Here is an 18,248-nt window from a genome sequence, read left to right as displayed (position 1 = left end):
GTCCTTACCTCTTTGTTACGCAACATTTTAACCTTTTCATCAAGAATGGCAATCGGTTCCTCGACATATTCTAACTTATTGTTCAAGGAAATCTCATCCAACGGTACCCACGTCGAGTCATCCGCAAGACACTTACTGAGATGGGAAACATGGAATGTGTTATGAATTCCCGCAAGCTCTTCGGGTAAATCTAGTCTATAAGCAACTTCACCAACGCGAGCCAAAATTTTGAAAGGCCCAATAAACTGAGGAGCTAACTTTCCTCGTTTTCGAAACCGAATAATACTTTTCCATGGCGAAACCTTAAGCATCACCATGTCGCCTTCTTGGAACTCCATCGGTCGCCTTCGTTTATCGGCATAAGACTTTTGTCTATCTTCCGCCGCCTTAAGTCGAGTCCGAATCATCTCAATCTTACTATTCATCTCTAAAACCAAATCGGTACTCCTAATTTCCCTTTGTCCCACTTCACCCCAACAAATAGGAGTTTGACACCTTCGCCCATAAAGCATCTCATACGGTGGCATTCCAATACTAGCATGATAGCTATTGTTGTACGAGAATTCCACCAAAGGTAATTGCTCATCCCAACTACCACCGAAATCAATAACATACGCCCATAACATATCCTCCAACGTTTGATTCGTACGTTCGGTTTGACCGTCCGTTTGAGGATGATACGCCGTGCTCATCTTCAATTGAGTACCTATATCTTCATGAAACTTATTCCAAAATCGAGACGTGAAACAAGTATCTCGATCCGAAACAATAGATATAGGAACCCCGTGTCTCGATATCACCTCCTTGATAAACAACTTAGACAAGGTCTCCAATGATATCGTTTCCCAAATGCGAAGAAACAAAGCACTCTTCATCAATCGATCAACTATCACCCAAATCGTATCAAATTGGGTTCTCGCCGTCTTTGGTAACTTTGTAATAAAATCCATGGTAATGTGCTCCCATTTCCATTTTGGAATTTCCAACGGTTGTAACTTCCAAACACTTGACGCATTGTTCAACATACTTAACGACATCACGCTTCATGTCGGACCACCAATATTCTTTCTTCAAATCAAGATACATCTTCGTCGCACCCGGATGAATGGAATACTTTGACTTATGTGCTTCATCAAGTAGCACTTGTCGATAATCACCCATCTTAGGTACCCATATCCTTCCTTGAAAGGATAACAAACCATGCGGACCTAAGGTAATAAACTCTGTTTGCCCCATGATTCGTTCTTCATGCTTGTTGTTAACAAATGCTTCAATTTGTATTTCACCAAGCTTTACAAGAAAATCATTAGTAATAATCATGCGTAACAATCCTACTCGTATCGTCGGATGTTGACTCTTTCGATTTAATGCATCCGCGACCACATTCGCCTTACCCGGATGGTAAAGTATCTCACAATCATAATCCTTTACCACATCCATCCACCTACGTTGATGATAAATTCAAATCTCGTTGGTCAAAGAGATGTTTTAAACTCTTGTGATCTGAATAAATCGTACACTTGACACATACAAGTAGTGGCGCCAAATTTTCAACGTATGAACCACCGCCGCCAATTCAAGATCATGAGTCGGGTATCTCTTTTCATGTTCCTTCAATTTTCGAGAGGTATCAGCGATGACTTTACCCCGTTGCATTAGAACACACCCGAATCCATTTAATGAGGCATGACAATAAACCGTCATATCTTCTACACCTTCCGGTAACACCAAAACTGGAGCTTGACACAACTTATCTTTCAACAATTGGAAAGCAATTTCTTGCTCGTTTTCCCAATTAAATCTCGCGTTCTTCCTTATCAACTTCGTCAAGGGAGAGGCGATTTTTGAAAAGTCTTGGATAAACCGACGATAATAACCGGTCAACCCGAGAAAACTTCAGATTTTCGTAGGTGTAGTCGGTTTTTCAAAACTCGTCACCGTCTCTATCTTCCCCGGATCCACTTGAATACCTTCTTTGTTCACAATATGACCAAGGAATTGCACTTCCCTTAGCCAAAATTCACACTTGGAGAACTTAGCATACAACTTCTCCTTCCGCAACATCTTCAACACCTCGCGCAAATGGCGTTCATGTTCTTTCATACTCTTAGAATAGACAAGTATGTCTTTAATGAACACAATTACCGACTTGTCCAACATAGGTTGGCACACTCGGTTCATAAGATCCATGAATGCCGCCGGTGCATTCGTAAGACCGAAAGGCATAACTACAAATTCAAAATATTCGTAACGCGTTCGAAAGGCCGTTTTTTCAATATCTTCCTCACGGACCCGCATTCGATGATAACCAGACCGTAAGTCAATTTTAGAAAAATAAGTCGCACCTTGGAGTTGATCAAAAAAATCGTCAATCCGAGGCAATGGATAACGATTATTGATCGTCATTTATTCAACTCCCGATAATCGATACACATCTGCATACTACCATCCTTCTTCTTTACGAATAAAACCGGAGCACCCCATGGCGAGGCACTTGGTCGAATGAAACCCTTTTCAAGCAACTCTTGGGTTTGGTTCAACAACTCTTGCATTTCTGTTATGACCCGAAAAATTTTGGCCAAATTTAAACTTAATCTTGTATGATTAACGTTTTCGACACGATAAACAAAGTCTATGAAGTTAAATCTCAAAATTTTGAACTGTTCAATTAACCTTCGATTGTTCTCAATGAAACGCGAACAATTATATATAGATACATATACTATAACTTGAAAATGTAACAAAGTGTTGAGGATATGATACTGTGCATTAAACTTATTGGTTTGATTATCTGATTGATATATTTAACTACAAAGTTAAAAGATTATGCCAAATGATTCTAGTAAAAGATATTTACTGAGTCTCTTTAGAATTATGATATTATTACGTGTCTCTGTTGAGAGGTCCACGTTGATTTGAGAAATCATTCATTTTTAACGGTATTCGGAATAAATGGTGAATTATTTGTTTAAATAACGTAATTTGGACACATACAATAATAAGGAATATTAACTGATAAGAATTAATTATATGAATAACTTGCGATACGTATATTAAAATGTGTTTTTAAATATTGAGAATAGATATTAACTTGGTTATGAAACGTTTGATAAATACTATTATATTAATAAATAACGAGACAATGATTTATAGAAGTAAATGACCAAAATACTCGAAAGTTTAAGATATACTTTGGGTGGTATAATTTAGGGATAATTTAAGACTATATTTTGACAAAGGTACGTGTCCCATAATGTAAATTACAAGTTTTCTCAGCGTACGAAGGGACACTCGAAAAACCGAAACCGGGACATAAGTCGCGTAACAACGTACGACTTATCGGAACAAAAATTACAAGTTAACTATGCATGTGAATTTAATATAATATATAATTAATTATATAAATTAAATATATTATATATATTATTAATAATTATGTCGACAAACAAAAATACAAAAAAAATGTGAGCTGGATTTTGGGGCCATGCGATCGCATGGAAAATAGGCATAAAACCCATGCGATCGCATGGGGTCAGATTTCAGGAAAAGTTTATAAATTGAATTCATTTTGCTTCGAGACACACACACACCAATCCATCTATCTCCCTCTGTAATATATATTTATATATTATTATTATTATTATTATTATTATTATTATTATTATTATTAATTAATATTATAATTAATTTTAATACTATTAGTAGTATTATTATTAATTAATATTATACATAAAATACTACGAGAGGTCATGAGCGTTTCACTTCAAAACAAGTTTTTCGAGCGGGATAAAGCTAAGGAAACTATGGGTTATAGCTATGGAGGTTAGGGGTAATATTCGTGGGTAATATTCACAAGTCAAACCTAGTGTTTATCATCTCCGTTACGTCTACGTACTTTTCTGAAATATTGAATCACAATAATAATAAGTAAGCATTTATATTTTATATTTTATAAATTAATTGTGTATCCATGTCTAGTGCTCGAGTATATATATTTATACAGGCTTGTATGCTAAATTTCGTCGTTAAATAGTTTATAATGAATCACAAATTAAATACATATATTATTGGTAAAAGGTATATGATATACATGTTTTTGGAAAGCTGGCGAAAAATCAATAACTTTTCATTTAGAAATCGCGTAATTTCGATGAACGAAACAAAAGATATGGTCAACTGAATTATAATTGACGTTAATTGGAATTGCTTTTGAATCTGCAATTAATATTTAAACAACTTGTTGGTAAGATTGATAAATTGAATTTTTGAATATTACCAACCGAGTAAATGAATCTTTATATAAGGTACGTCTCGTTTTGTTGAACTATTGTCAAAATTGACCTTTCGAAACGACTTTAGATAACTTGTGTATGTCGATCTCGAGCATTAGGATTGTGATACACTATGACCATACCTAGCTTGTTAAACATTTATTGACCAACATATGTTCTCTAGGTTGAGATCTACGGTTATTTGGGTATTCCGAGTTTCGATCACATTTTGGTGAATAACTTTATGTGCTGCTAAGGTGAGTTTCGTTTGCTCCCTTTTTAAATGCTTTTGCAATATATATTTTTGGGCTGAGAATACATGCACTTTATTTTAAATAATGGACACAAGTACATACTAAATTCTATACTGAGTTTGAACCGAAAATCCCTTACCTTTGGTAACTAGTAACTGCCGGTTATAAGAACTGGTGGGCGCGAGTAGTAGTATATGGATCCATAAGGCTTGATATCCCCGTTCGAGCTAGAGCGCTAGCCTTTTAAAGGACGTATGCTATTTGAGAAGCGTACACGTTGGTTTGCGTGTACTATTAAGATGATTATACAAAGGGTACAAATTATATATACGTTAAGTTTAGTTACCACGGTGCTCAATCTTGTATAATCTTTTGATAAACGTTTCAGGTGAAACAACTGAAATCTTGTGATCCACCTTTATATACAGATTATACGAAACATTAAAACTATGAACTCACCAACCTTTGTGTTGACACTTGTTAGCATGATTATTCTCAGGTTCCCTAGAAGTCTTCCGCTGTTTGCTTATATGTTAGACAAGCTATGTGCATGGAGTCTTACATGGCATATTTTTCAAGGAAACGTTGCATTCACCAAATCATCACCATGTATCTTATTTTGACTGCATTGTCAACGGAAGTACTATTGTAAATTATTATTTACGGTGATTGTCTATATGTAAAAATCATCAGATGTCGAAAACCTTTGATTTAAATATTCATTTATGGTGTGCCTTTTCAAAAGAATGCAATGTTTACAAAACGTATCATATAGAGGTCAAATACCTCGCAATGAAATCGATGAATGACGTGTTCGTCCATATAGATTTGGAGTGATCGTCACAGTTGGTATCAGAGCGTTGGTCGTAGCGAATCAGGTCTTGCATTAATGTGTCTAACTGATAGATGTTAGGATGCATTCGTAAGTTTTACTTATCATTTCTTGTTGGAAATTACCTGCTTATCATTTCTAGTCAAAGACACATTTTACTGCATTGATTGCATGAATAGTATATAGACAAAATTCGTATCTTAGTGTAGCTGCTAATTTATATCTCAGCGTATATGTTACTGTAAACTTTACCTGACAGCTTTCGAAAAGTTCCTCCGTAATTTACGGAACCCTTGTATTATATATAGGTATTCTATGTAATTAGAATATCATCCGATATCCAAAAATCAATTTATATCATAAATCCTTTATCCAAACCGTGTAAGATAAATTCCGCATCTAGTTTGAATTCCTCAGATGCTGACAGCTATTCCGATATGGATTTTCACTCAAACTCCGAAGGTAGTGTAACCGGAATGGATCAACCAATTAGCCATCATCTATTCTGGATGGATTGGGGATGGGTTCGTAGCCTCCTCAATCATTGGAGACAGGAAGAAGGTGATCCCTTCCATCCACCAAATTTCCCTCTTGGCGAAGAACCTGAAGCACTTACCGGCGAACCTGTTCGTAATACCATTTTCTCTCTCATTTCCAGAGTTTTTCGTCACGATTATATACTACATTGAATTGTAGATCTTATTTATCCGCTCGTCGGAACCGATCATCCCGGTATAATAGAAGAAGTCAACGAGCTTCGCGCTCGGGTAGTGACTTTAGAGAATATAGTGTGAAGGTTACAAACACCAGCAGCAGCACCAGCAGCATAACCAGTATCACCATCATCAACACCAACAGGATCATTACCACCACCAACAACCACATTCGCATCACACGCCTCAACATCACAAACTGTACCTCGGATATCAACATCATACGCACTATAGATACCAAGGAGTATTAACAACAACAAACGATGAAGTATGGATTCATAACTTCATCGGAGAAACATTCTGCGGTGATTATGTAATCTCTAAAGTCATAGAGATTATCTATTCTAGCCTTAACCATAAATCAGATAGAGTAGAAACCCTGATCAGAATGGTGTATGATATACAAGCTAAACTTGTTATACCACAACATCAACAACACCGTCAGCCTCACCAGCACGGTCAGTGCTGTCAACAACTCCAGAATCAGCAGCACCTCTAACATCATAAGCTCCGCCAGTTCAAGAAAGCACCATGGAAAATCATTACAAGTCAATAACGCGTATATTGTATCAACGAGTTATGAAATATTAACTCATTCCTTCTGAAGAATTTATATGTATATCTTATATATATAAATTTTTAAAACTATAATAAATCTTTCTGTACTAAGCTATTATGTATGGAACTTAACTACTCAGTTAATTCATAGTAATAATATGCTATGATGTACATTCTTCGTTAGCAACTTAATCATCGTTAACTACAATCTTTGTTTCAAATTCAATGAATTTCATTTCATAATAAATCAAGTGTATTATTCAATAACATGTCTGATTTTACACTTTCATCTTCAGTACCCTCGAAACTTTCTAGACAACATCATTCGTACCTTGAAAAGTTAGCGAGAGTACTATGAGCACCAACATCATTCACCAAGGAATAAGAATAAATAATGAAGTATTGATTTCATTAATACTCCGCAAGATTATGTAATCTTTAATATTTTATAGATTATTCATTTCTAAGTCAAGCCAAAAATCAAATGAGCTTAATATGATATTAACTCATTAAATCCGAATTACATCCGAAGAAAATATACATACAGATATTTTCATAAAGACTGTAATGAAAATCCTTTTGTACAAAATATTAATTGTGAAATCTTTAACGGGTAGGTAATACTCGGAAAATATATAAGTTCACAATTAATATGTTACATTGTACATTCTTCAATTTTGATTCAAAAATCATTAACTATACTCACTATCTTCACAACGATATACAATCGTTTCATACAAGTTCAATTACATATTCTGATATTGACGAATCAGAATCCAAGTCATAACTCTGAACCAGTAACATCATTCTTAGATCTCTACATCTTTCAAAGCTATACTTTGACTTCAAAACTGTGCAAGATCCTTTAGCGTTGTTAATATCAAAAATAATCTTGCCATCCTTTTCAAAGTATCCAGTTTTATCACACTTTCAACTAGTCAACTTTGATTTTTCAGATTAGCCTTATTGTAACCTTGACATATACGTTCTTGTTACTGGGGAACCTTTCATGTTCCACCACATTAGCAGTAAATTTACCAACAATTTCATTTATCCTTGACCTTCCAAAAAATCCTTATACTCATTGAAACCCTATCATGTACTCATCCACATCTAGTAACAATAATGGTCATACGAATTATCGGGAATTAGCAATCTGTATTTTGAAATCTTGCAGCACGTCTACACCAACAGTTATATGAGTACATATAATGTCTACCTCCTGGACTTACATACTTCGAATGTGAAGTTTCTGAAAAACACCCTGAACTACGAACTAGTTCTCGAAATGCTGATGAAGCAGCAAAAATTGTAAACGACTTTAACAGTCAAAAGTTTGATGATAAAGAATGGTATGGTGGTAAAGTTGAGAAAAAGAGAAGGTTTGAAACTGGAAAACGGATTGAGCAAAGTATGAAGGAGGCTGTGAATAAATCACAAAGATTGAACCTGCCTTCAAAGAATCCAAATGATTCAGTGTCTGCTGAAATCCTTAGAAAATACCTTACTCCTTACTCTAAAACCTTTACGGACAATATTCTTCATCATCATCATTATCTTAAATATTCTAAGATATCATCATATCTTTCATTATAAATATCCTCAATATTTCTGAGGATAATTTCGTGACTATCTGAAATTATTCATTCCTTCACGCTATCTGTGTTACATCATAACAGAGACTATGTTAGTTTCTAAATTCTGAAAAATTCGAATTTAAAATATGAATGTTTTGAAGTAGTGTTGGGAACTGAAGCATGAATTAGTATAATATAATGACACTTGATCAACGTGATTATATTACAGTAAGTCATGCTGAGTTTCTAATGGAACGTGATAAAGGTTCACAGATCACACCCTCATCATGAACCATGTTACATAACTCTTTCATTCTATATAATCTCTAAATATATCAAGAAAATATACTTCTTGATGATTCGGTCTTTTCCAGATATTCTGGTAATTTGACAAATCAAGATCGTGGCATTACAATTTATTTCTTAGAACATTAATTATGTTCATCCGAAATTCATACCTACAAATTCTGGACCATTATCCGCTTGACATAAGGTCGGGAAGAGAAATCAAAAGCATGGAGCTCTGAAATAAAAAGGAGAATATAAGCCCGATAACAACTCCGAAATTTACAAACCGTGTATATCAATGCGTATAGCAATATAAAGACACGGGAGAATGAAAAACACTATAACCCCAAGGTAATGGTAAAAGAAAGTAACTTCCTCTGGTGATAGATGAAAAAGAAGAATGACAGATATAAAAGTTAGGAGTATATCAAGAATCAGAACTGGATGAAGTATTTCACAATCTTTTGGAAGTATGAAATGAGGAAGAAGATGTAGGAGTGGTGAAAATAATGAAACAGAAGAGGTCAATTTATAGCGAAATAACAGACAGAGCAATCAAGACAGATGACCGCATATAATTAAAGAAGATCTTAATCTCCTTAATTCCTGAAGAATCAAATCTTATTTAGATTATGAAGACTTTCTATTCCTTAAATTCCGGAAATCAATCATTACTACGTCAAGAGATAAGACGCATCTCTATTCTCTATTTCACTTTATTACGATAACTTCCCTCATACGCTTCAAGTAATTGGATTGTTTTATCCATATTATTCAACGGTGATAAAACTCTATTTATCGACTCATATTCGTCATAAAAACATTTTTATTGTTAGCCATGACAACCTCACTCAAATTTCGGGACGAAATTTCTTTAACGGGTAGGTACTGTGATGACCCGAAAAATTTTGGCCAAATTTAAACTTAATCTTGTATGATTAACGTTTTCGACACAATAAACAAAGTCTATGAAGTTAAATCTCAAAATTTTGAACTGTTCAATTAACCTTCGATTATTCTTAACGAAACACGAACAATTATATATAGATACATATACTATAACTTGAAAATGTAACAAAGTGTTGAGGATATGATACTGTGCATTAAACTTATTGGTTTGATTATCTGATTGATATATTTAACTACAGAGTTAAAAGATTATGCCAAATGATTCTAGTAAAAGATATTTACTGAGTCTCTTAAGAATTATGATATTATTACGTGTCTCTGTTGAGAGGTCCACGTTGATTTGAGAAATCATTCATTTTTAACGGTATTCGGAATAAATGGTGAATTATTTGTTTAAATAACGTAATTTGGACACATACAATAATAAGGAATATTAACTGATAAGAATTAATTATATGAATAACTTGCGATACGTATTTTAAAACGTGTTTTTAAATATTGAGAATAGATATTAACTTGGTTATGAAACGTTTGATAAATACTATTATATTAATAAATAACGAGACAATGATTTATAGAAGTAAATGACCAAAATACTCGAAAGTTTAAGATATACTTTGGGTGGTATAATTTAGGGATAATTTAAGGCTATATTTTGACAAAGGTACGTGTCCCAGAATGTTAATTACAAGTTTTCTCAGCGTACGAATGGACACTCGAAAAACCGGAACCGGGATATAAGTCGCGTAATAACGTACGACTTATCGGAACAAAAATTACAAGTTAACTATGCATGTGAATTTAATATAATATATAATTAATTATATAAATTAAATATATTATATACATTATTAATAATTATGTCGACAAACAAAAATATAAAAAAAAACAATGTGAGCTGGATTTTGGGGCCATGCGACCGCATGGAAAATAGGCATAAAACCCATGCGATCGCATTGGGTTAGATTTCAGGAAAAGTTTATAAATTGAATTCGTTTTGCTTCGAGACACACACACACACCAATCCATCTATCTCCCTCTGTAATATATATTTATATATTATTATTATTATTATTATTATTATTATTTTTAATTAATATTATAATTAATTTTAATACTATTAGTAGTGTTATTATTAATTAATATTATACAGAAAATACTACGATGAGGTCATGAGCGTGTCACTTCAAAACAAGTTTTTCGAGCGGGATAAAGCTAAGGAAACTATGGGTTATACCTATGGAGGTTAGGGGTAATATTCGTGGGTAATATTCACAAGTCAAACCTAGTGTTTATCATCTCCGTTACGTCTACGTACTTTTCTAAAATATTGAATCACAATAATAATACGTAAGCATTAATATTTTATAAATTAATTGTGTATCCATGTCTAGTGCTCGAGTATATATATTTATATAGGCTTGTATGCTAAATTTCGTCGTTAAACAGTTTATAATGAATCACGAATTAATTACATATATTATTGGTAAAAGGTATATGATATACATATTTTTGGAAAGCTGGCGAAAAATCAATAACTTTTCATTTAGAAATCGCGTAATTTCGATGAACGAAATAAAAGATATGGTCAACTGAATTATAATTGACGTTAATTGGAATTGCTTTTGAATCTGCAATTAATATTTAAACAATTTGTTGGTAAGATTGATAAATTGAATTTTTTAATATTACCAACCGAGTAAATGAATCCTTATATAAGGTACGTCTCGTTTTGTTGAACTATTGTCAAAATTGACCTTTCGAAACGACTTTGGATAACTTTTGTATGTCGATCTCGAGCATTAGGATTGTGATACACTATGACCGTACCTAGCTTGTTAAACATTTATTGACCAACATATGTTCTCTAGGTTGAGATCTACGGTTATTTGGGTATTCTGAGTTACGATCACATTTTGGTGAACAACTTTATGTGCTGCTAAGGTGAGTTTCATTTGCTCCCTTTTTAAATGCTTTTGCAATATATATTTTTGGGCTGAGAATACATGCACTTTATTTTAAACAATGGACACAAGTACATACTAAATTCTATACTGAGTTTGAACTGAAAATCCCTTACCTTTGGTAACTAGTAACTGCCGGTTATAAGAACTGGTGGGCGCGAGTAGTAGTATATGGATCCATAGGGCTTGATATCCCCGTCCGAGCTAGAGCGCTAGCCTTTTAACGGACGTATGCTATTTGAGAAGCGTACACGTTGGTTTGCGTGTACTATTAAGATGATTATACAAAGGGTACAAATTATATATACGTTAAGTTTAGTTACCAGGGTGCTCAATCTTGTAGAATCTTTTGATAAACGTTTCAGGTGAAACAACTGAAATCTTGTGATCTACCTTTATATACAGATTATACGAAACATTAAAACTATGAACTCACCAACCTTTGTGTTGACACTTGTTAGCATGTTTATTCTCAGGTTCCCTAGAAGTCTTCCGCTGTTTGCTTATATGTTAGACAAGCTATGTGCATGGAGTCTTACATGGCATATTTTTCAAGGAAACGTTGCATTCACCAAATCATCACCATGTATCTTATTTTGACTGCATTGTCAACGGAAGTACTATTGTAAATTATTATTTACGGTGATTGTCTATATGTAGAAATCATTAGATGTCGAAAACCTTTGATTTAAATATTCATTTATGGTGTGCCTTTTCAAAAGAATGCAATGTTTACAAAACGTATCATATAGAGGTCAAATACCTCGCAATGAAATCGATGAATGACGTGTTCGTCCATATGGATTTGGAGCGATCGTCATAATTTCCGTCGGTGCTAAGCGATAAGGAGTCTTAGCAATGGGGGTAGCCCCCGAAACCAACTCAATGCGAAATTCAACTTCTCTTTCCACCGGAACACCCGGTAACTCATCCGAAAAAACGTCTTCAAATTCACTAACCACCGGAATTTCACGAATGGATGGTGGCTCTTCACGAGTATCAACTACATGGGAAAGAAAAGCCATGCCACCACTATTAAGGAAACGTCGCGCCCGTGCATAAGTGCTTAATGGTACGAGTCTCCTTCGCTTATCGCCATGAATAATTAACTCTCTCCCACTTGGGGCCTTTACACGAATAGACTTTTCGTGGCATGCAATATCGGCTCTATAACGATCGAGCCAATCCATACCCACAACAATATCAAACTCACCCAAAGTCATCGGGATAAGATCGATTTTAAAGGTTTCGGTACCAAACACAACATTACAATCTTTACAAACATCAACCCCTAGCACCGGCTTACCATCCGCTATTTCGACTTCTATCGGATGACTTAACTTGGCTAGTGGTTTATTAAGCTTGGGCACAAACTTTGGAGACACAGACAATAAATTAGCACCGCTATCAAATGGTATCCTTACCGGATTAGAGTTAACCATGAAAGTACCTGAGACAACTTCATTGGATTGTTTGGCTTCATCGTTGGTCATCAAGTAGTTGCGACCCCTAGCCGTACCCGTCGCTTTCTCTTACTTCTTCACTTGATCACCCCGCAAATCGGGACACTCCGACTTCCAGTGTCCTTCTTTTTGACAATTAAAATAAGTGATTTTGTTTGTTGAAGATGGCTTTGTACAATCTCGGGATAAATGACTCCGTACCCCATAATTGTAGCAAGTAGGGACATAACCCTCGAAACCACCTTTCTTCACGCTATTCACACTCTCGGAGCCCTTCTTGTTTGAAAAGTTCGAATGACTTGAACCTTCAAACTTTCTCTTAGAGAAAGAGAAATCACTTCTTTTCGGAACCTCCGGTTCGAAACCCCGAGTCAACTCAAACAACTCTTCAAAAGACTTAGCCATTCCCCGACTAATCTTACGTTTCAACTCATCGCTTAAAGTACGATAGAAATCTAGCATCAACATTCGGTCATCACCAACATACTCCGGACAAAAACGAGTCTTTGACAAGAAAGTAGACTTGAGAGTAACCAAATCCATCGAACCTTGGCACAAATCACACAACTCGTCCCAGATTTTATTAAGGTCGGCTTGAGTTCGATATTCATCAAAGAACTCCTTTTTAAACTCTTCCCACGTCATGGTGCTACCGGCTACGTGGTTCATACCATACGCATTGTCATGATGCTACCGGCTCCGTGGTTCACATCGCAACTCGAGTCATACTCTCGTTGAGGCACTACCGGCTTCGTGGTTCACACCTCAACACTCGTGCTATAGTGCTACCGGCTCCGTGGTGCACACTACAACACACGTACCATGATGCTACCTGCTCTGTGGTTTGCATTATAACTTGAGTCATACTCACGCTAAGGCGCTACCGGCTCCGTGGTTCACACCTTAACAACTTGTGCTATAGTGCTACCGGCTCCATGGTTCACACTACAACACACGTACCATGATGCTACCTGCTCCATTGTTCACATCACAGCACACTCGCACATACTATGGCACTTCCGGCTTCGTGGATCATGCCATAGCATACAAACAAGTACACTATATACATACACGCATAATTATTCCACTCACCTTGAAATGCCGCACAAGTCATGTATGTAAATCGCCTCCAAACGCAACCGAGCAAACCTTTACCTATAATACACATATAGGTATAATACATATAAATACACATTCTCTAAAAGAGGATTTACACCAACACCCTAAACCAAGGGTTTATACCTACCTCCACAATCCGCCCATTTAGACATCTAAGGTGGACTTCATCAATTACCACTACGTGTGGTAATTCCGACCCATATAAACAAGTATAACTTAACCCAAATTATACTTGACACCAATTAGACCAACTTAGGTTTTAACACTAAATTACTACTTAGGTAGTAATTATTTCAAACGCCAATTACACCAAAAACCCCAACACGTGAAATATTGACCCATCTTGTGTTTGACCACGTTTGACTTATGCTAAAATACCATTTTAACCCAAAATCACTTTCCATGGTTACTTTCATTCAAAAACGTCATTTAACACTTAACAAAAGCGTTTAACATCCATTTAATCCAAAATTAGTGTCATTACCAAATTCGACCTAATTCAATTCACCCATTTTGACATAAGTCCCAAAAATGCCCAAACTAACCAATAATCACTAACACAAGTGAAAATGGCCCTAATACACCAATTAAACCAAATCACAAGTGTTAAACACTTCTCTTACCCAATTTGACACATAAACCCTGATTTTGACCCAATTCAAAACTAGTCCTTCAAACATACCCAAATGGGTTCCAATACTTCCATAATCACTAAACTAAGTGATTACACCCAAAATCATAGCCTAATCATGGCCAAATCGTCGACCAACCCAAAACTCGCCAAGTATCAAAAATAACTAGTCACAATAAACCCACTTCGTCATCTAAACGGGTTTCACAACTAAACAAGCTCAAATCCTAACTTGAATATCAAATCAACAAAATGAAATTCGGAGTTAAGACTTACCAATACCACCAAAATGTTGCCGTTGACGAGATGAACAACCTTGCCTCTTGCACCTTAACTCGAATCAACCTCCTTCTTCTCCAAATGGAGCTTTCCCTCTCTAAAAACTCTTCCTCTCTCTAGGGTTTGAAGATGAGAGAGTTTGTGGGTGTGAAATGAGGATAAGGTTGATCAATGGATCAGTTTTATGGCTCAAAAACGACCCTTACGCGAAAAGACCCAAATGCCCCTTTAATTTATTAAAAATAACGAATGGGTCTGTCAGCTCATTTTACGCGGTGCGCTTCCACTTGCGCAGCGCGCACTACAATATAAAATGAAGAAAGCACAGTTTTTCTGATTCGGAAGTTCAGAGACTGAAATTGACTGATTCTGATTCTGATGTAAAATCTGAAAATGCATAAGTGGTAGGTTCACTTTTAGTGGCACTTTCTGCTGCACATATTTACTACACTTTTAGGAACATTTTCTGACGCACAAAATTCAGGATCTTACACAAAACAACAAGAAAAGTGCATTTTAGTGTTAAGGCGTGTCGTGGCTCATTAAGGCGCGTCATGGCTCAACGATTGGATTGAGGTTTGAAGGTTGCAATGCTGTCAGTTTCAAAATCATGCTTTAAGCGGCTCCTCCAGCCACGACGCGGTTTAAGCCTATCCGGGAGCCTGACGGAAAAAAACATGTTTTCTTGCTCTTTAAGTTGTTTCCTTGTTTAGCGCATATATAAACACCCTATTGTACCCCTAACATATGTGCACGAAAATAATATTGAAAAATCTCGTTGCGCCCGTGGACTAAACCCTTCTCCTTGTTTTGGAGTCGGGAAATAACCACGTTAAATCATGTGTCATTTATTTATCGTTATGCTTTAATTATTCATTTGTCGTTCGTGGGTATGGTGATTACTAAAAATCACATGTCTTGTTTGGGTCCTAAATCCTAACAGTAATTGAATATGCTAATGACTAATATGATTAAAGAAGATTTTATACGGAGTAGTTGATCCTGCTCTGATATCACATGTTGGACTCGTTTTGTCATTTAAGCAAAATAATTAAACAATATAGCAAAAAAATGAAGAATACAAAAGAATTTTGTCACATTGTATGCATTTATTGATCAAAAGAAATACAAAACTTAAAAAAGAACGGATACACGATTTCAAATTTTAATCGAGTTCTCTAGGTTAAAGACACTTACCTCACCCCCAACAGCTCTTTATTTATAGACTCTTGAGGATATATATTAACCACCTCACGAACCACTTAATAGGTTCTAAAAAAGATTTATATTAAAACTAGTTTTATGAGCTCGTGCGTTGCACGACATTTGTATAAATTAGTAGTCAATAACGTTAATATTGATACTTATCAACTGTATAACACAATTACAATATAAAAATCCTTTATTACTGATAACATTTGTATCGAAAACATTAGTATTGAATACGAACACATAGATTATGAGTCCGTCCGTTAGAATCATTTTAACTTCAATTGACAAATAATCTATAAATTACCTAACATGAGCCTCTAAAAAGTTGTTTTAACATCGATCGTTAAGAATAATATTTTATGTATGTTTCTAATTGTATATATATGTATCTAGTACAAGCCAATTCTATTATATCACAATTTCAAACGAACCAAAGCAGACATACATCTAAATAAGTATATATAAAGATTATCAAATAACCATTTTAACTTTAAATAATAACATGAGCTCGTGCATTTATATAATATTCTACAAATATTATATTAATGTAATTTGTTAAATTTATGCACAAACTGTAAATTAATTTTATATTATATAAAATATCATTCATAAATAATATATTAATATTAATAAAGAAATATCTATAATAACATGAGCCCGTGAATTTATTTAATATTTTACAAATATTATATTAATGTAATTTGTTAAATTTATGCACAAACTGCAAATTAATTTTATATTATATAAAATATCATTTATAAATAATATATTAATATCAATGTGTTGTTTCAAAAATTATTAATTATTATTAATTAAAATAATTTTATAATATATATATATATATATATATATATATATATATATATATATATATATATATATATATATATATATATATATATATGATATTAATATAATATAATATTATATGGTAATATAATATAGTATTTTAGGTAATAAAATCTGTATATCAAATTAAATTAGAAAATTTAATATGGAGTAATTCGATTAATATATGGAAATAATTGATGGAGTGACACGTGACATGAATAAATGAGGAGTTGACACGTGACAGAAATTAATCAGGAGTGACACGTAGGATTATCATCACACACTTTATATAATATATAGATAGATAGATATAGCATGACAAGCGATGTTTTTATTTACTTTATACTCCTTAATTTATAATTATAATGATAATGATAATGATTTGTTTAGGCAGACCCAAATCGATGTAAAATCTATGTACCATGTAAGCGCAAAAATGAAGAAATAGGTAATGTAACATAAAAATGTAATCATAAGAACTGAAAGTATATACTATAATATTGATAATATTGTGTCATTTTGATAAACTGATCGAGTCCAATATAATCATTTCAATTCACGATAGGCAACTTTCATACAAAATTACTCCCAATCAAATTTCTTATACCAATTATCGGGTTCAGGAGGAAACGACGCAGGATTGTAGAATCCATCTTCCCTTACAGACCAATAACAATCCATACGGGTGTCATGATCTGTACGAAAACAATAAGAAGGATCCTTTTTAAATCTTGTCACATAAACATCAAACACCTTTTGCTTCGACCCTGAGTAAAAATGACAAAAGTAGAGCGTCGATCTCCAAATGTTCAAGCAAAAATTTATGTCGTAGGATTCTCCAGCGTTCCTTGTAGCGTTCCCAAGATCGTCATCTTTTGACTGACAATGAAGCAAGAGATCGTTCACGTCACTTTGGATATGAATTGTATATCGTTTCATAACACATCCATTTTCTTGCAGACCTTGTTTTACTTGGCTTGTAATATTGTTGTTGACACTAGTATTTGCAAATGTCGCATAGATACCAAGTGCTGTAACTATAAAAGATAATAATTTATTCATTAGAAATGTCATTTGATCGACTATTGAGCATCTACTTTGAATGATGTATTGGTTGGGTTTATGTATATTATATAGAACTCAATATATATTATGTAAATTAAATGCATTTTGTAGTAAATATTCAGTTGTATTACAATCAATAACTTAAATATTGAGATAACCAAAATTATTAATTGCCGATCAAAAATAAATATTTGTGACGTTTAATGTTTGTGTATAATTATGGTTTAATTGACATAACATCAATCATTTAACTATCAACATCTATCAAATTACTATCATACA

The 18,248-nt window shown here is 34.1% G+C and overlaps 1 protein-coding gene across 1 annotated transcript; it reads right to left on the bottom strand.

The window, feature by feature from the left end:
* Positions 1–17,483: 17,483 nt before the first annotated feature.
* Positions 17,484–17,975, bottom strand: LOC139854563 (S-protein homolog 6-like). The gene has a single exon (XM_071843862.1). It carries the CDS (start codon positions 17,973–17,975, stop codon positions 17,484–17,486), a length of 492 nt encoding a protein of 163 aa, XP_071699963.1.
* Between the last annotated feature and the right edge of the window lie 273 nt (positions 17,976–18,248).

The sequence above is a fragment of the Rutidosis leptorrhynchoides genome, chromosome 6 (assembly GCF_046630445.1).
Source record: "Rutidosis leptorrhynchoides isolate AG116_Rl617_1_P2 chromosome 6, CSIRO_AGI_Rlap_v1, whole genome shotgun sequence".
NCBI lineage: Eukaryota > Viridiplantae > Streptophyta > Magnoliopsida > Asterales > Asteraceae > Rutidosis > Rutidosis leptorrhynchoides.
This window is presented reverse-complemented; position numbering and strand designations above follow the sequence as displayed.